The 19,140-nt window shown below is 51.0% G+C and overlaps 2 protein-coding genes across 5 annotated transcripts; one reads left to right on the plus strand and one right to left on the minus strand.

The window, feature by feature from the left end:
• The first annotated feature begins 235 nt into the window (after nucleotides 1-235).
• GGN (gametogenetin) lies at nucleotides 236-9,815 on the plus strand. 4 transcript variants are annotated; one of them, XM_040445967.1, is made up of 4 exons: nucleotides 406-519; nucleotides 1,111-1,211; nucleotides 1,368-3,042; nucleotides 3,946-4,128. In XM_040445967.1, exons 2-4 carry the CDS (start codon nucleotides 1,130-1,132, stop codon nucleotides 4,061-4,063), a joined length of 1,875 nt encoding a protein of 624 aa, XP_040301901.1. In that variant the 5' UTR covers nucleotides 406-519; nucleotides 1,111-1,129; the 3' UTR covers nucleotides 4,064-4,128. The 4 variants fall into 4 exon arrangements, with proteins under 4 accessions (XP_040301899.1, XP_040301901.1, XP_040301900.1 ...); XM_040445965.1 differs by lacking the exon at nucleotides 406-519 and adding an exon at nucleotides 236-327 and having other exon boundaries at nucleotides 1,111-3,042; XM_040445966.1 differs by lacking the exon at nucleotides 3,946-4,128 and adding an exon at nucleotides 9,804-9,815 and having other exon boundaries at nucleotides 1,111-3,061.
• On the minus strand, nucleotides 4,654-12,010 carry PSMD8 (proteasome 26S subunit, non-ATPase 8). The gene is made up of 7 exons (XM_040445977.1): nucleotides 11,633-12,010; nucleotides 10,551-10,623; nucleotides 10,344-10,446; nucleotides 8,378-8,543; nucleotides 7,265-7,365; nucleotides 5,961-6,072; nucleotides 4,654-5,214 (listed from the first exon to the last, which is right to left on the minus strand). Exons 1-7 carry the CDS (start codon nucleotides 11,993-11,995, stop codon nucleotides 5,077-5,079), a joined length of 1,056 nt encoding a protein of 351 aa, XP_040301911.1. The 5' UTR covers nucleotides 11,996-12,010; the 3' UTR covers nucleotides 4,654-5,076.
• Nucleotides 12,011-19,140: the final 7,130 nt, after the last annotated feature.

Below are 19,140 nucleotides of genomic sequence, written 5' to 3' on the forward strand. Positions count from 1 at the left end.
GCATTTATAAGGGGGAGGAGCTAAGGACAACGTTCTAAAGGGGTGGGGCCTAGGGCCACAAGGTCTAGGGGCGGGGAGGAAGACAGCGGAATATTTCAAAGTGAGATCCAGGTTCGTCAGGGGCCGGCCCCTTGCTGGCTCACAGGGGGGCGGGGCCTCGAGCCCGGGGGCGGGGCCTAGATCTCGGGGTCCGCCCCCGCTGTCTCGCCCACTTGCCATCACCCGCTTCACCCCCGTTCTTTTCGGTTATTTTCTGCTACGGCCGTTCCCCATCCTGCCCTGGGCCCAGGGGGCCGCGGTCTGAACTTTGGTCGGCTGGAGGAGTCGGTGAGTGGGAACCTCTGGGCGAAGACGGGGCCGGGGCGGAGCTTGGGGGAAGGGGTGGGGCCTGAGTGTTGGAGGAGGCGGGTAGACCAGGAGCCGTAAAAGTTTAAGAGTGAGACCCGAAGATCTGCCGCTGCCTGGGAAGAGGGAGAGACTCAAATGATCGTCACAGAGAGAGGGATCGGAGGGTTAGAGGTGAGGACTGAAGGGCTAGTAAGACAAGAACACCGCGGAGGCGAGGCCAGGCCGGGGCGGGGTTGATGAGGCCCGATACACAATCGGGGGCGGGACCAGAGAGCATGGGCGGGGCTTGGGTCTCCAGAGCCAGGTTTGAAGGCCTGGAGAGAAGCTAGAACTCCTTGCAGGCTTTGTAGGCTACTGAGCACCATCATCATCACTGATGTGGCCTGACAGACTGACAGAAAAGCGGGCAAGACCTGTGTCTTGGAGCCTGGAGACCGGGGACATGGCCAAAGTGTAGGGATGTGACCTGAGGGACAAGCCGGGGTGAGGGTTGGGTGGGGGGAACAGGGACCGAATCTGAGTACACTAAGAGGATGGAGCCTAAGTGTCTGAATAGCAGCTGAATGGGGCCATGAGGGAGAAGGCTTGAGTCTCGAGAGTCAGAGAACAGGAATGCAGCGAGAGACTAGTGACAGACGAGTGCCTGAACGGATCTTGGAGCACAGGGGAGGGTCTGGCGCGGACGTGTACGACCAAATAGTCAGCCTCGTAGAGTCCCCACAGTTTGGGCGGACTGACTGGCGGAAGTTTTTCCGATCACAGTCTCCGACCTCCTTCAGAAATGGGGAACGTGCAGTCGGAGCCTTCCGCGGGCGGAGGCTCCCGAAAAGAGCAGGCCTCGGACCGCTCCTCTGACTCCCGCCGTACGTCCCCGGTGGAGCCCGAGGTGACCCCCTCCTCCCCGGCCATGCGCCTGGCTCGAGGGCTGGGCGTCTGGTTCCCTGGCAGCTCCGCGCCCCCGGGAATCCTAGTACCCCCGGAGCCCCAGGTCTCACCCTCGCCCCTGCCCCTGCCCTTAGAACTGCCCTCGCCAGCGACACCCCTTTCAGAGGGGGCGGCTGCGGCCGCGGTCTCCACACCACCCCCGCCCCCCGTGGGGACCCTGCTGCCCGCGCCGTCTAAGTGGCGAAAACCCACGGGCACTCCGGCGCCGGTGCCCCGGATCCGCGGTCTGCTGGAGGCGAGCCATCGCGGCCAGGGCGATCCTCCGAGCCTTCGTCCACTGCCGCCGCCGCCCCGGCAACGAACTGGAGAGGACCCCGACTCTCTCCCGAGGGCCCCATCCCCTACTCCGCCCTTCTTGGCGCCGCGGAAGCCGCCGCCACCGCCACCGCCACCGCCATCTTCCGACCGGCAGCCCCCGGGCCACAGAATCACTCCTGCTCGGGCCACACCCGCCACAACCCCCACAGAAAACCAGGTGGGGTACGGCAGCGAGGGCCAGACGGCCAGGGGAGCCCGCAGAGGGGCACCTCCCCAAGCAGGAGAGGGCGAAATGGCCCGGCCCGCGGTCTCCGAGTCTGGCCTGAGCCTGCTGTGTAAAGTCACCTTCAAGTCGGGGCCCCCTTTGGCCCCTGCGGCAGCGTCGAGTTCCTCCGCTGCCAAAGCCTCGCTCGGGGGCGGAGGCGGAGGCAGAGGAGGAGGAGGAGGAGGAGGAGGAGGACTCTTCTCCGCTGCCTCGGGTTCCATCTCTTACGCCAAAGTCCTGAAGCAGGGGTCCCTGGCTCCTGGGCCCTCTCGACCCTCGGGAGAGGTCCCTCGGGAGTCTCAAGAAGCAGAAGGCGGTGATGGAGACGGCGAGGGGTGTTCTGGACCCCCCTCGGCGCCTGTGTCCCATGCCAGGGCCCTTCCGCCGCCACCCTACACCACCTTTCCAAGCTCGAAGCCCAAATTCGACTGGGCGAGCCCTCCCGATGGCCCTGAACGCCACTTCCGCTTCAACGGAGCCGGCGGCAGTGTCGGGGCGCCCCGACGGCGCGCGGCCACGCTCTCAGGGCCCTGGGGCTCCCCACCGCCTCCACCAGGGCAGACGCACCCGGGTCCGGGATCCCGGAGGCCTGCACCAGCCCTGCTGGCGCCGCCTATGTTCATCTTCCCGGCGCCCACCAACGGCGAGCCTGTGAGCCCCGGGCCAACAGGCCCACAGGAGTTGCTGCCACCGCCGCCGCCCACGCCACCACCCACGCCTCCTCCCGCGCCACCGCCCACACCGCAGCCGCCGGTGCTCCAGCCAACGCCGCCGCCCGTGGCCCGCCCTCCCACCCCAGTCCCGGGCCACTTGGAGTCGACCCTGGCTCCCGCCCCGGCTCCCATTCTGCCCCTCGCCTTGGCTGCCGACCAGGCCCCGGCCCTGGCCCCATCCCCGGCTCCAGCTCCCACCACAGCGGAACCAACGCTGCCTGCGCCCGCGCCCATCAAGGCCCGCACGCGCAGGAACAAGGGTCCCCGCGCAGCCAGGGGTGCGACCCGCGCGGCGGGCGCCCCCGGAGATGGTCCTCGGGAACGTACTGCAGCCACCGTGACTGACAGCGGAGGTGGAGGGGGTGGTCGCGGCGGGGCTCCTCCAGCAGGGTTGGCTAACACGGGCACCACTCGCCACTGGCCGCCCTTCCAGGTGCTTAACTCTTGTCCCTGCAAGTGTTACTGCCGCCACCAGCTGCGTCATCGCCGTCTACCACGCAACGTATCTGCCTGGTGAGGGAAGGTCGTCGGGGTGTAAGGAGGGGAGGGAATACCTCTTAAAGGTCCTGAACCCGACTTTTCCTGGATAGAGACCCATTCAGCTTTGGTGTCCCGACTCCAGCTGAACCATTACCCTTCCCTTGGCTGTATCTCAAACCCAACTGAGTTCCAATCCCCTGGGGAGCTAGAAGAAACTTGACACCATCCTGACCCATGACAAGGGAGAGGGAACACCTAGGCCCAACCTCTTGGTATCCAGATCTCCAAGCTGACCCTTGCCCCTGTGACCTTCTGGAGCCATCAGGGAGGGAAGCTGGTGCCAGCTGGCCTGATCCTATTCAAGGCCTTGACCCTGTCCTGAGGGCACCAAGAAGGACCATGTCCCAAGCTTTTCAGGGAGAGGGGCAGAGGGGAGGAATGCATGCCTCCAGAAAAGTCCTGGCCTAGCCCCTGGCACTCCTGACCCCTCCAGCCTCTTCTCCTGAGGCAAGGCTTTGGCAGCCAGAGGGCACTGATGCCCCAGTCCTTGTGCTGCAGAGGCTACGCCTGAGTCCTTAGATCCAGAGTGCATCCTTCAGTTACACCTCTTCCACCCCCCCTCCACACACACACACTGAATCTCAGGATCTGGTCATCAGGGTCCATCTGACCTTGGTTCCTGAGACTCTGAATCACTGGCAGACCCTCTGCTCTGGATCCCTTGGGGTTCAGTGGAGGCAGGACAGGTTGAGGGGATGCTCAGAACACAGAATCAGCAACCCTTAGCCCCCCTTTTAAATTTGAATGGATACAGCCTTGCCCTAGACTGTTTTGATGCTCAAACATGGCCCCTCATACAGATGGGGAAAGTGAAACCTGTAAGGGTTAAGGGCCTGGCCACATGGCAATGCCCTGCTGATTCTACCCTCCCCCTAGGCTGAGCACGCCCACCAACCACCTGAGCGAGCCGCCTTGGGTTGCCACCATCAAGCTGGCTGGCTCCCTGGTGGCCGGGCTGGAGCACTACGATTTGCAGGCCACCCATTCCAACTGAGTGCAGTCTGCTCAATGCCCTTTGCGTCCCCCTCTTTGACAATAAAATAACCATCTAGATATCTAGCTACCTGTCAGTCACTTGCTTAGGGTCGAAGGGATGGGATCGGGAGGGCAGAGGTCTCCGTGAAAGCAGCACATCCTGGAAACAGGGAGACTGGACCCAGAACAGAGGTTCCATTGATCCAGCATCCGGACTGATGGGCCCAGAGGTGAGACAGTCGCATTACCCATTACCCTTAACCCCATGAGCTCCATTTGAGCTGATCGGTGCCAAGTTCAGATGTTCAGCACAAATCACTCTGGAAAGCAGGGGTGATCATTCCGTTTTTACAGCAGGGAAAATGGACTCTGGAAGACTTTGTTGAAAATCCCACATCCCACAAATGGCTCAGCCAGATTTGGACTCTGCCTTAAAATACCTTCTCGAGAACTTCAAGGCAGGAGATACAGGCTGGGGGCGGTACAGGAGGTCGTAAGTCACAGCACTGGCTCAGGAAGGGTGGGAACCAGGGCAATCCCAGGCCAGGGCCCACACCAATGGTTCCACAGAGGTGTCAAACTGGTAGCCCACAGACGGGTTCCATTTCATAGGTCATTTAACAAACTGGTTTAATTAGTTGCAAACATTTTTAAAATTGTGATGCTTCACCCCCTTCGCTGAAAAACTCGAGCCTTAGCTTGGCCTCCCTGTATGTCCACAGCTGGCTACTACAGTCCCTCTGCCTGGGACCGGGGCTCCTTCTCCAACCGGGCCCCTGCAGTGGGCAGCTGTTTTGAAACCCTGAGCAATGGCCACTGGACAGAGGCTGACCCAACAGAGGGTTATCTCAGACCCCAGAGGGCCCCCAAACTTCTAAGTTCTTCAGAGATAAGGAACTTGTCTCTCCATCATTCCGCCCGGGGAGACAAGGGCCTGGAAGAGAGAATGTCAATCCACCTTTATTGGGGGGAACCCTGCACTGCAACTGCTTTAAATAACGTAAGCCCTGCCCCACCCCAGCCCCTGATGGCTCAGACGATCATCTCCAGCTGCCGGGCATACTCGATGACCTGTTTGGCCAGTTCCGTGGAGGGGATGGTGGTATCTTCTGGCTTCTGCTGCTGGCTGGCAAAACTGTAGTAGTTGTTGAGGCCCAGAACCCACCCTCGCTGCAGAAAGGGAAGGATGACAGATGGGTGGGGTGATCACACAGGCTCCCTCCCCACCCCATAGAGCCAGCACGAACCGACATGGGCCTGCTGGTATTCTACCCTACTCTACCCTGCTCTACTCTACCAACCTACTCTACCCGCACAACTCTAGACAGATAACTTCACCTCTCTGTGCCTCCGTTTCTCCATGTTTGAGAGACGGACTCTGATCACACACCTCCCCGGGTCTGCTATGAGGATTCAGTGAATCAACACCTCTAAAGCACGGAGAAGTGTTTGGCCCAGAGTAAACGATCACTAAAGATCAGTTGTCACCATTGTTCGAGTTCAATTCCACCTCTTCCGCTCTGCTCTTGACCCTGCTCAGTGACCGGGATCAGTACACCACATGCATAAACCATCTCCAGGGGCACTGCTCCTGCATAAATACCCCAGGCCAAGTGAGGCAAAGTCTAGTGGAGAAAAGCTGCAACCTCCAAGGAATTCTGTTAAGGACAACAGCTCAACAGGTATCATGTGTCCACCTCCACCTCATGCCAAGTGCTGTGCTCATCCCACATGTTAAATTCTAGCTCCACTCTACAGATCAGGAAACTGAAGCTCAGGGAAGTTCAGCAACCGGCCTGAGGTCACACAGATGGATTTCGACCTCAGCAATCCTGCTCCAGTGTCCCTCTAGGCCATCCCACCCTGCTGTGAGCACACCCCTGACCCCACGGCCCCTTGCCCTATACCCCAGCCACCTTCTTGGCGTAGTCCGTCATCTTTTTGGGTGTGTTGAAGAAGAGGATCCGGGTGGCCTCAGTGAAAAGGATTTTCTCATAGGCCTTCTCGATGCACCCAGCAATCTCATCCCTGGGGAAAGATGAGACTCTCATTACTGAGCACAGACAACTCTCCAGGCCTTGTCCTCCCCGCCTGACATGTGTGAGCTCTGACCCTTCAGTTCAGCACTGATGGCTGGAACATGCTACCTGCCCCGTTTAATCAAGGCTTGGAGAGGGGGAGTAGCTTGACCAGAATTGCAAAGCCAGGGCCACAATAGGGTCCAGAGCTCTCAGACTCCTGGGCCCACACTCTGAATCCCACTCTCAGCCATGAGGACTTCAGACTGTCTGAAACCCAGCCTGGGAATCACGTGAGAGGATCTCTTTACAGAACGCCCCCCCACTCCCACCCCACCCAACACACACACAAGGGTGCTGTACCCCATTTCTAGATCTGATCCTGAGAGGGTTCCCTGCTACCACTGTTAAGAGGTACCAAGATCAACACTGAAGTAGAAAAAGAGCCAAGGATCAAATCACTGAAATGAAAGGAGGGGTCAGCGCCGGGGCAGAAACAGTGACAGCGTACGCATCCATTTCTGAGGCATTTTATCTCCCAGACCAAGTGGTAGGTAAGCAGACACTCACTATGTCACTCCCTGTTCATTCTGGAGAGCCAAAATATTAATTGCAAACAGCTTAAACTCATTAAATCCCCTCTTCACTCCCACCACATCTCTGGGCTTGGTTTTGCCATCCAAGAAATGGAAACCCAGCTCAGTCTGGCACTTTGCCTCCATGAACTAGCTCCACCACCACCTGGACCCTTTTATTCCTCAAGGCACATGGAAATGTCGGCCCACCCGCCCGTGTGATGTCTCTTGTGCACGCGGCAACCCCTGAGGGGCTAGTGGGACTTCACGGCCCCTTTCTGAGGAAGAGGAAACCGAGGGTTCCACAGTTTAGGTGATCTGAGGTGAGGTCACATGCCTCGCGGGCTGGAGCACTTCTACGACAGGCTTGCTTCTCGTCTGCTGAGTGCTGTCCGGGTGCCAAGCCCACCCCTGGATCTGACACATATGGGCACGTGGATTAACGGCCCAGAGTAAAATGAGGGCTGTTTTCCACAATCTCATGACAAGTTCCCGTTCACAGAAAAGGAGAACCGATATGCCCAGCTTCCCCAGATCACAAATGGCCAGAATGGGATTCAACCTGGGGCCTTCTGACTCGAGTCCAAGCTCTTTCCGAACCCCACAGGACCCTGGCCCCTCACGCACCTGATAGTGTCAAGCAGGATGTCAATGAAGAAAGTGTAGCTCTCAGCAGGGATGTTGCCTTTGGCCAGGAACACCTTGTTATAGCTGCCCTCCATCAGGTACTGTAGAGGCGGGGGTGGGCAGGAAAAGAGGATGAGGAAGAGGTAGCACAGAGGGCTACCAGCTGAGGCCCCACCATATCCCCAGTGCCTTCATAATCCCCTCTGCTAGAACACCCTTTGCCATACAGTCATGCATTCCCCAGGCAGACTGGACACGTCCTCTTCCAGGAAGCCTTCCCTGGTTTGTACGTGTACACACACGTACACACATGTACACACACGTACACACACACATTCCTTCTCCAACCTGCCTTGGACTGGTAGCTAATGATCTTATCTATCCTCCAATCACAGGAGAGACAGAGCTGGATCCACCCCAAGCTCATTCCTCCACTCCTTTGCTCTAGCTGTGCTGCCGGCCATAACTGCTCTCTCCCACCCTCCCCACCAACCCCAACAAAATCCTCCCATGAGACCTCAGCGCTAGGAACTCCTTCCTAACCTCAGGTACTAAGGCTCTCCCCTGACCATGCTCAGCTTGTTCTAGAAATACTGTCCTCTGCTTTCCCTCAGTCATGCCAGGCATGTTCCTGCCTTTGGACCTTGGACTGGCTGCTCCCTCTACCAAGACCGCTTTCCCCCCAGATGTCCATATGGTTGGGTTCTTCACCCCTTTCAAGTCTTCCTCGAATGTCACCGTTTCAGCAAGGCCTTCCCTGACCACCTTATTAAAAACTCCACCCCTGCCCCGACTCCCCACCCTCCTTGCTACTTTTTCTTCATAGCACTTAACACCTGACAGACCACATAAATTAATCTTTTTAAAAAAATCTTTTTATGTACTGTCTGCTTCCTCATCTGAATGTCATGCCCACCAGATCATGGATTTCAGCCTGTTCCGCTTGCAGTGGTCTGAAAACCAACCCAGCACATGGCTGGGGCTCAACAGCTGTGGACAAATGAGCAAATGAGCCAACAACAGGTGAACCCTGCCCATTCCTCCAGGAAGTCTTCCCTAATGTCTGTGCCTGCACCACTGCCTTCACACCTGCCCCTCCCATTGCCCCCTCACCTGCTCCAGGGACACAGGATGCTTGATGTACACATTGGTTTGGATGTCCTTGGCAGGCAGCCTCTCCAACTCCGTGTGGAACTCAGCCACCCGGTTCTGGGACAGCAGGAAGAGGAGGTTGAGGCCCAAGAGCTGGTGCATGTAGGCTGACTCGGGGAGCTGCTCCCTGTGGACCAGGGTGGGGGAACGAGGTAAGGAAGGCTTCAGTGCCTAGAAGCCCCGCCTACTCTAGGCTCCAGGGACCCTGATGATGGCCCTGTGCTGTCTCCTTGGAGAAGTATCAGGGCCTTGGTAGTCAGATGAAACCGAAGCCCAGAGGGGCACGAAGTCACAAGCCATATGGGCCCGAGCAAGTGACTTTACTTCAGTAAAGTGACTTGGCCTCAGTTTCCCTAACTGTAAAATGAGTACTACCACAGCATCCATCTCATAGAAGGTGGGTCAAACGAATAAGGGTTAAGTGAATCAAATGACTTAATCCAAGTAAAATATTCAGAACCGTACTTAGCTACAAGTAAAATGATCAGAACAGTACTTGGCTAAAATAAATATTGTGTGAGTGTTAGCTACGATTATGATATTAAGAATTATCATTCTTCCTTTAGGGGGGAAAATGAGCCTTAGGAAGGTGAAGTCATTTGCACAAGATCACATAATCAAGAAGTGGTAAAATGACTTTCAAACTCAGGTTTGCCTGATTTCTGATGTCAAATTCTTTTTTTTTTTTATTACTTTTTTTAAGTTCATTTATTTTTGAGAGAGAGGCAGAGCGCAAGTAGGGGAGGGACAGAGAGAGAGGGAGACACAGAATCCGAAGCAGTCTCCAGGCTCTGAGCAAGCGATCAGCACAGAGCCCGACGCCGGGCTCGAACCCACGAAATGCAAGATCATGACCTGAGCTGAAGTCGGACACCCAACCAACTGAGCCACCCAGGTGCCCCCCCCCTTTTAAGTTTATTTATTTATTTTGAGAGAGAGTGCAAGCAGGGCAGGCGCAGAGAGGGAGGGAGGGAGGGAGGGAGGGAGGGAGGGAGGGAGGGAGAGAGAGAATCCCAAGCACGCTCTGAGCTGTCAGCACAGAACCCAACGCGGAGCTTGATCCCACGAACAGCGAAATCATGACCTGAGCTGAGATCAAGAGTCAGACACTTCACTGACTGAGCCACCCAGGCACCCCTGATATCAAATTCTTCATCATTAATCCACTCAGGCACCACTGAGTTAAAAATCATTAAGTTTTATACTCAACACATATCCAGCAAATCCCTGCTCTACGCCCAGCCTCATGCTAGGCAGTACTGGAACATAGCAGTGACCAAAATCCCTCTGCTTTTAGGAGCCCAGTGGGAGAGACAGGTGCAGGATAGGGGGGCGGGGGGGAGCACAGTCAGAGGGGTCAGGGCTGATACAGCATCGGAGGCCACAGGAAAGAGTTTAGTCTGGAGCCTGAGGGCTATGGAAAGCCATCACAGGTTCCAAGTAGGGGACTGACATTGGTCAAAATTTAGTATCACAAAGATTCTACTGGCTGCCATGAGGGATGAATCCAAGGGGGCAAGGCTGGAGCCAGGGCAGGTGAAAGGTGACAGGAGCAGGCAGTGGAAATGTAGTGTGGGAATGTGGAGAAGGGAACAGATTGGAGGCCAACAGAGACTGGACGGTACAATCCCAGGATAAGGACCTCCAGGACAACCACCTGACCCTGCAGCCTCTGGAGACACAGCTAGGCAAACAGGGAGTTCCCGGGTGAAGGAAGATGACCTGAGTGGCTGGACCAGCAGCGATTTAAAAAAGCACCTGCATGGCTCAGTCAGTAGAGCATGCACGACTCCTGATCTTGGAGGTTATGAATTCAAGCTCCACAAGGGGTGCAGAAATGACTTAAAATTTAAAAAAAAAAAAAAAAAAAAAAGCCTACCATATAACTCCCTGCCCCCACCCAACGAGGGGCAGGACCCATCCTCACTTGTAATCAAAGTAGTAGCATTTGAGCTGGGCCATGTAGCGTTCGAAGGAAGGGATGTCCTTGCGCAGGATGCTCCACTGGGCCCCAATCTCCAGAATGTCACCTGTGGGGGGACAGAGCAGGCTCTCAGGGGGTGACTGAGTCCCTCTCCTGACCACCATTCCTCCCATCACCCCCCCCCCCCACCCAACCCCAGTTGACACTCACGGGCCAGAATGAGCTGCTGTTTGGTCAGTTTGGTCCCTGTGGTTGGCAAGAAGTTGAGCTCCAGCAGAACCAGCTGACAAGGAGAGCAGGGGAAGAAAACGATGGGACTACAAGAACAGGTTACTTACATTTTCTAAGCCTTAGTTTTCCCACCTAGGAAATGGAGCTAATCATCATCCCTGACTCATAAGGTTGTTGTGAGTTTTAAAGGAGGAGTCAGTCCTCATAACGCACTCAGAACAGGGCCTGGGCACACGGAGTGCCCATTTAGGAGGACCTCATGTTACAATTATTAATAGCTCCACTAGGTAAACAGGAGACATACTCCATGCCTGACTCGATGGAATCAAGGGGGTGGGGGGACACTAGCACCTTCAGTTCTTGTTAGACCTTTCCCACATTCTATCAACTCCCATCCACCCTCAGATCTACACCAGGGAGGGAGGGGAGCCAACATCCCCCCCATAGTCCAGCCCACATCATTTCTTATCCGACACACCTCGCTCAGGGACTTGGTCCAGCCCACAATACTTGTACTCTTTCACAAACACGGTTGGTCTGAAGCACCCTGGGCACCATTCTGGTCCTCTTCCATAAGAATCTTTTTTCTAGGTTCAGTCCTGTCTTCAAAACTCAGCTGCTCCCTCCCATCCCCACAGATGCGTCCCTAACCTCCAGATCTCTGATCCTGACTTGGTCTGGTCTAACCATACACCCCTCATCTCAGGCTTCCTTCATCACCCTGTCCGGTCCTCATTCCCCACTTGCTTTCGTCAAGAACCCACCCGCCCCCGCCATGAGAAAAACCCCGGTACTCTCAGCTAGGCCTCCAAACACCAAAACATTAACCTTTCACTCGGTTGTACCACAACATTTCCATCACACCTCCCCCCCCCACACACCACTGTGGGGCCGTATTTGATCCGTTCCAAACCTCTCTCACTTCTTCACCCCTGTAAGCCCGCACTTTGGCAGTTCCGAATCCTTCACCCTACTGGATCCCCCTGCCCGCCCTGGTCTCGCTCACGGCCGGGAACTCGGCTGGGTCTAGACCCCTCGTAGAGGCCCCCGCCGAACCCTACCTTGAGACGGCCCAGCTCTTCACCGCACTTGCTAAGATTGGGGCTTTTGCGGTTCCACTCGCCCTTAAGTTGCTCGTACATGCCGGCCGCGACCTGCAGGACTGCGCCCGAGGCCGCCGCAGGCCCTGAGCCCGAGGCGCCGGGCGACCCGTTCACCGCCGCGGCCGCCATCTTCCGTGATGCGGCAAACCTCCTCCCCGACTTACGGCAGCGACGCCTAAAGCCTCTCGCCCGGCGGAAGTGGGGCTGAAAGGTGGAGCCCAGAGCCGGGGGCGGGGCTACGGCTGCCGGCCCCGCCACGCCGCGGTTAGCGTTCAGCCGCTCTCGGGGCGGTGCCCTTGGAGCCCGGCCCTTAATGAACATGTCAGTCAGAGCTCCGCCTCTGCTGTCATTCAAGATGGTGACCGGAAGTTCGCTCCTGCCCTAACTGACAATGGCCGCGGTCGCAACGACGCTCCCACCGGCCGTAACCAATATGGCTGCACTGGCTTCAGCCCGGGCGTTCCGGACCCTGCTTTTCGGTCTTCAAGGTTCCACCTTCACAGAAGCTCCTCTAAGCCAGGAGGGGGCGATGGTAGAGCTCTGTGCCATCATTTCCATTTTATAGATGGTAGCATCACTGCTGCTAGGCCTTGTAGCTTCTTTTTCCTGCCAGTTTGCTAAGGGATAAGCACTAGATTTTGTTGCTTTAGTTTGTATTAACATACTAATGAAGTTGAGCATCCTTCCTGTTTATTGAACATTTGGATTTCCTCTTTGAAACTTTTTTAAACACTTCTTTTTTTAAGTTTATTTATTTTTGAGAGAGAGAGAGAGCGCAAGCACAAGTGGGGAGGGGCTGGGGGGGGGTGGGAGAGACTCTGTCAGTGCGGAGCCAGATGCAGGGCTTGAAATCCTGAACTCCGAGATCATAACCTGAGCAGAAGTCGGTAACTTAATGGACTGAGCCACCTAGGAGTTCCTCCTTTTTGAAATTTTTGGTGTGGTCCTTTTCCTATAAGTTTTTAAGTACTTCTGTATATTGCAGATAAAACCTTTTGTCTGTTGCGACTATTTTTTGGTCTATTGTTTATTTTCTGAATATACATTTTTTACTTATCTTTTGCTATGCAATTTTTTTTTTATTTAAAAAAATTTTTTTAACGTTTTATTTATTTTTGAGACAGAGAGAGACAGAGCATGAACGGGGGAGGGGCAGAGAGAGAGAGAGAGACACAGAATTGGAAGCAGGCTCCAGGCTCTGAGCCATCAGCCCAGAGCCCGACACGGGGCTCGAACTCACGGACCGCGAGATCGTGACCTGAGCCGAAGTCGGCCGCCCAACCGACTGAGCCACCCAGGCGCCCCAGCTATGCAATTTTTTAACTTTATTTTTGAGAGAAGAGAGAGTGTGCCAGTAGGGGAGGGGCGGAGGGGGGGGGAGGTAGAGAGAATCTGAAGTGGGCTCTGTGCTGATAGCAGAGAGCCCAACATGGGGCTCAAACCCACCAACTGTGAGATCATGACCTGAGCTTAAGTTGGGTGCTTAATTGACTGAGTCACCCAGGTGCTGCACTATGAAAAATTTTTATTTGTCCTTTTATTTATTTTTTTATAAAGATTTTATTTCTAAGTAGTCTCTATACCCAATGTGGGGCTCGAACTCAGAACCCTGAAATCAAGTGTCACATGTTCTACCACCCGAACCAGCCAGGTGCCCCTTAATTTTTTTTTTTTAAGTTTATTTTTCATTTTTGAGAGAGAGCACTAGCAGGGGAAGTGCAGAGAGAGAGGGGAACAGAGGATCTGAAGCCGGCTCTGTGCTAACAGCAGAGAGCCGGATATGGGGCTGGAACTCACAAACTGTGAGATCATGACCTCAACCAAAGTCAGGTCACTCAACCAACTGAACCACCCAGGCGCCCCATTAATTTTTATTTTTATGTAGTCAATTTATGTAACCGTTCCTTTGTGACTTTTGTATTTTCTATCTTGTTTAGAAGTTCTTCCCATGCCAATGTAAAACAAATATTCTCTAATTTTTCTTTTACTAAAATAACTGTGTTTTTCCACATGTAATTTTGATTAATCTTGAATTCACTTTTGCTAATGGTGTGAAGTAGGGATTTAAATTTGATTTCATCTCCATAGTCAGTTTTCCTAGAACTGTTTGTTAAATAAACCATTGTTTTCCCACCAAAATGAAAGACATTTGTGTCATATTAAAAGCTCTTCAATAATCTCTTAAATCATCAATATTTTAAGTCATCTGTTATATTCTATTGCTTTATATTTATCCTTGGTAAATACCATTATATATATATATATATATATATATATATATATATATATATATATATATATTAGCCCTTTTAAAGTGAACAGTTCAGGGGCGCCTGGGTGGCTCAGTTGGTTAAGCCGCTGACTTCAGCTTAGGTCATGATCTCACACTCTCTGAGTTCAAGCCCCACATCGGGCTCTGTGCTGACAGCTCGGAGCCTGGAGCCTGCTTCAGATTCTGTGTCTCCTTCTCTCTCTGCCCCTCTGCCTCTCATGCTGTCTCTCTGTCTCTCTCAAAAATAAATAAATATTAAAAATAAAAAAATAAAAAATAAATAAAGTGAACAGTTCAGTGCCATTTAGTACATTCACCACGTTGTGCAAATACCACCTCTATCTCCAAAATATTTTTGTCACCGCAAAAGGAAACACCATGTCTCTTAAGCAATTTCTTCCAATTCCCTACTTTTTCCTTGCCCCTGGTAACCACCAATCTGTGTTCTGTCTCTGTGTATTCACCTGTTCCGAGTATTTTCTATAAATGGAGCCATTTGATGTGTGGCCTTATGTATATGGCTATTTTCACTTAGCCTTTTTTTTTCATGTTCATAGATGTTGCAGCATGTATCTGTATTTCATCCTTTTTATGGCTGAATAATATTCCATTGTGTGGGTATACCGCTATTTGTTTATCTATCCATCCATTGATGAATATTTGAGCTGTTTTCACTTTCTGGCTTGTGAAAAGTGCTGATGTGAACATACATGTACATGTACTTGTTTGACAGCATGTTTTCAATTCTTTTGGGTGATAAACCTAGGAACGGAACTGCTGGATGATATAGTAATTCTATGTTTAACTTTTTGAGGAACCACCAAACTATTTTCCACAGCAGCTGAACCATTTTACTTTCCTACTACCACTGTACAAGTGTTCCAATTTCTCCATGCCCTTGCCAACCCCTGTGGTACCTGTTATTTAAATTATTATAGACATTTGGGACACCTGGGTGGCTCAGTTGGTTGGGTGTCCGATTTTGGCTCAGGTCATGATCTCACTGCTCATGGGTTCAAGCCCCACGTTGGGCTCTGTGCTGATGTCTCAGAGCCTGGAGTCTGCTTCAGATTCTGTGTCTCCCCCTCTCTCTGCCCCTCCCATGCTCGTGCTCTGTCTCTCTCTGTCTCTCAATAATGAATAAATGTTTAAAAAATTAAATTATTATAAACATCCTAATGGGTATGATGAGATATCTCACTATGGTTTTTTTTAAGATTTTATTTTTAAATAGGCTCCACACCCAACGTGAGGCTCGAACTCACGACCCTGAGATCAAATGTCACATGCTCTAAGGACACTTGGGTGGCTCAGTCGATTAAGTGTCCAACTTCAGCTCAGGTCATGATCTCGAAGGTCACGAGTTTGAGCCCCACATCGGGCTCTGTGATGACAGCTGAGAACCTGGAGCCTGCTTCGGATTCTGTCTCCCTCTCTCTTGCCCCTCCCCCACTCACACTGTCTCTGTCTCTCTCTCTCTAAAATTAAAAAAAAAAAAAAGAACAAAGTTGGAGGACTTATACTTCCTAAATCAAAGCTGCAAAGCTAGAGTAATCAAAACAGTATGCTGGTGGAGCCTGATGCAGGGCTCAGTCCCATGACCCTGAGATCATGACATGAGCCAAAAACAAGAGTCAGATGCTCAACTGACTGAGCCACTCAGGCACCCCCAGCTGTGTTCCTCTATTTCAAGATACTTTGGTCTATTTAGGGCCCTTGGAAATTCCATATCAGTTTTAGGATGGGTTTCTCTATGTATGCAAAATTGCCAATGGAATTTTGATAGAGATTGCATTGAATCTGTGTATCACTTTGGGTCTTCTTATGGGCTTATATCCCCTCAAAATGTATACCTAGTACCTCAGAGTGTGGGTGTATTTAGCTATAGGGCCTTTAGAGAGGTGATTAAGTTAAAATGAGACCAATTAGGGTGGGCCATAATACAGTTTGACAAGAGTCTTTATTAAGAAGAGGAAATTTGTACACACAGAGAGACACTAGGGATGTGACCACATAGAGAAAGACTATGTGAACACAGCTACTGGCAAGCCAAGGAGACAGGCCTCGGAAACCAAACCTGCTGACAACTTGATCTTAAACTTCTAAGCCCCAGAATTGTGGGAAAATAAATCTCTGTTGTTTAAGTTACCCAATCTGTGGTATTTTGTTATGGCAGCGCTTGCAAACGAATACAGGTAGTACCATCATCTTAACAATATTAAGTTTTCCAATTCATGAACATGGGATGTCTTTCCATTTGTTTAAGTGTTCTTCAATGTCTTTCAGCCAAGTTTTGTAGTTTTCAATATTCAGGTCTTTTACCTCTTTGTACAAACTTATGTTTAAATATTTTATTCTTTTTTGATGTTGTGAATAGAATTGGGGTTTATTTTGAAACTTCCTTTTCAGATTGTTCATTGATAGTGTGTAGAAATGCAATTGGTTTTTGTGTGTTGACTTTGCATACTGCAAGTTTGCTGAATTCACTTATTAGCTCTAACAGTTTGTGTGTGTGGGGGGGTGTGTATTCTACATATAAGATTCTGTTGTCTGCAGAGATAACTTTAGTTCTTCCTTTCCAACTGGGAAAGGAATCAAATTCTTGATTAATTCTTCTGGCTAGAACTTCCCCTACTACATTAAGTAGAAGTGGGTATCCTTGATTGTTCCTGATCTCAAGGGAAGGCTTTCAATCTTTCACTACTGAGTATGATGTCAGCTATGGGACTGGTATATATTGCTTTTATCATATTAAGGAAAGTTCCCATCTAATCCTAGTTTATTGAGTATTTTTATCATAAAAGAGTGTTTTATCAAATGTTTTTTCTGCATCAATTGAGATAATAATTTTATTTCCTTCATTCTATTAATGTGATGTGTTACACTGATTGCTTTTTGTATTTTGAACTCTTACATTGCAGGGATAAATCCCACTTGCTCATAGTATGTAATCCTCTTAATGTGCTGCTGAACTTGGTTTGGTAGTATATTGAGAATTCTCATGTTTATATTCATGAAGGATATTGGCCTTTAATATTCTTATCTTGTAATGTCTTTGGCTTTGTTATAAAGGTGTGAGGGTAAGAATAAGTTAGGACATGTTCTCTCCTCTGTAATTTTTCAGAGGAGTTTGATAAGCATTAGTGATCATTTGTCATTAAAAGTTTGGTAGAATTCAACAGTAAGGACATCTGGTCCTAGGCTTTTCTTTGTTGGAACATTTAAAAAAATATTTTATTTTTAAATAATCTCTACACCCAACATGGAGCTCAAACTTATAAACCTGAGATCAGCCTGTGCTGATCAAACCTGACTGAGCCAGCCAGGAGCCCCCTGTTGGAACATTTTTAGAATTACAGAATCAATCTCCTTACCTCTTCTCAATATACTCAGATTTTCTATTTCTTCTTGAGTCAGTTTTAGCAGTTTTTATGTTTTATGTTTTTTAGTAGTTTTTATGTTTTTAAATTTTTAGAAAAATTTCCATTTCATCTAAGTTATCTTATTTGTTGGTGTACAGTTGTTCATAATATTCTCTTATAATCATTTTTATTTCCATAAAGGTGGATCATTGTTTTTATTTATTTTCTAAAGATTTTATTTTTTATTTATGTATTTTTTTAACTTTTTGTTTATGTTTATTTATTGTTGAGAGACAGAGCATGAGCAGGGGAGGGGAAGTGAGAGGGAGACACAGAATCTGAAGCAGGCTCCAGGCTCTGATCTGTCAGCACAGAGCCTGACATGGGGCTCGAACTCACAAACCACGGGATCATGACCTGAGCTGAAGTTGGATGTTCAATCGACTGAGCCACCCAGGCACCCCTAAAGATTTTATTTTTTAAAATACTTTTTAAAGTTTGTTTATTCTGGGGATGGGGGAGGGGGGGGCGGAGAGAGAGAGAATCCCAAGCAGGCTTCTTGCTGTTAGCGCAGAGCCCAACAACGCTGGGCTCAATCCCTTGAACCGTGAGATCATGAGCTGAGCTGGAATCAAGAGTCCGTCCTCAACTGACTGAGCCACCCAGGTGCCCCTAGAGATTTTATTTTTAAGTAATCTCCACACCCAACATGGAGCTTGAACTCACAACCCTGAGATCAAGAGTCGCATGCTCTACTGACTCAACCAGCCAGGTGCCCCTCGATCATTGTTTTTAAATTCAATCTTCCAGTCTCTGCCTTTTAATAGGACACTTTAACCCAGTATTTTTAGTTTTATTAAGATATGTTTTATGACCTAACATATCCTCTATCCTGAAGAATGTTCCATGTGCTCTTGAGGAGAAAGTATATTTTGCTGAAGAAAAGAGATCTGCCATGGAGTGAATGTGTCCCTGCCTCCAATGCACATGTTGACATCTAACCCCCAGTGTAATGGTATTAGGAGGTGGAGCCTTTAGGAGCCCCCATAATTGAATTAATGCCCTTATTAAAGAGACGTCAGAGACCTCCTTTACCTCTTCCACCAGGTGAGGACACAGCAAAATGATGGCCATCTGTGAACCAGAAAGCAAGCTCTCACCCAACACTGAAACTGCCAGCACCTTGATCTTAGGCTTCCAGCCCCCAGAACAGTGAAAAACAAATTTCTGTTGTCTGTAAGCTGATCAGTTTGTGATATTCTGATATAGCGGCCTGAGTGGACTAAGACAGCACAAAACAGGATATTACACTTTCCCTCATTGCATCAATGCAATTCATTTTGTTGACAGATGAGTCTTTAACTGCTATTGTGCTATACTGCTTGACCATCCCTGACCTCCCTCTTGAGCCCCAAATCTGAAATTCCTGCAGCCTTTTGGATGGCGTCCTCCAGAAGCCTCTCAGCCCTTCCATACTGGCCATGACCCCAAAGGCCTCAGTCTGTCCCCCAAAGCAGCTCCTTCTCCCTGGTCTCCATCTCAGGGACAGCCTTTTTATCCCTCAGTCCTGAGGGCAGAGCCCTGGACCTTTTCTTAAATGCCTCCTTTGCTCCCACTTCCTTCGTGGCCCTCTAGCCCAATGGCCTGCTCACTGGGGTTTCTGGGCATCTCTCCCACCTGCCGCCTCCTCACCACCCTACACCAGGCTTTGGTCTGGCCCCATCCTCTTCTGCCCAGGTCTCTGGACTACTGCCTCCCTGGGATCTCTGCTCCAGTCTGAGCTGTCCTCTACAGGAGTATCTTTCTACATCTAACCATATCCTTTGGCCTTT

The sequence above is a fragment of the Herpailurus yagouaroundi genome, unplaced genomic scaffold (genome assembly GCF_014898765.1).
Source record: "Herpailurus yagouaroundi ecotype Mexico unplaced genomic scaffold, PumYag 194, whole genome shotgun sequence".
In the NCBI taxonomy this organism is placed as follows: domain Eukaryota; kingdom Metazoa; phylum Chordata; class Mammalia; order Carnivora; family Felidae; genus Herpailurus; species Herpailurus yagouaroundi.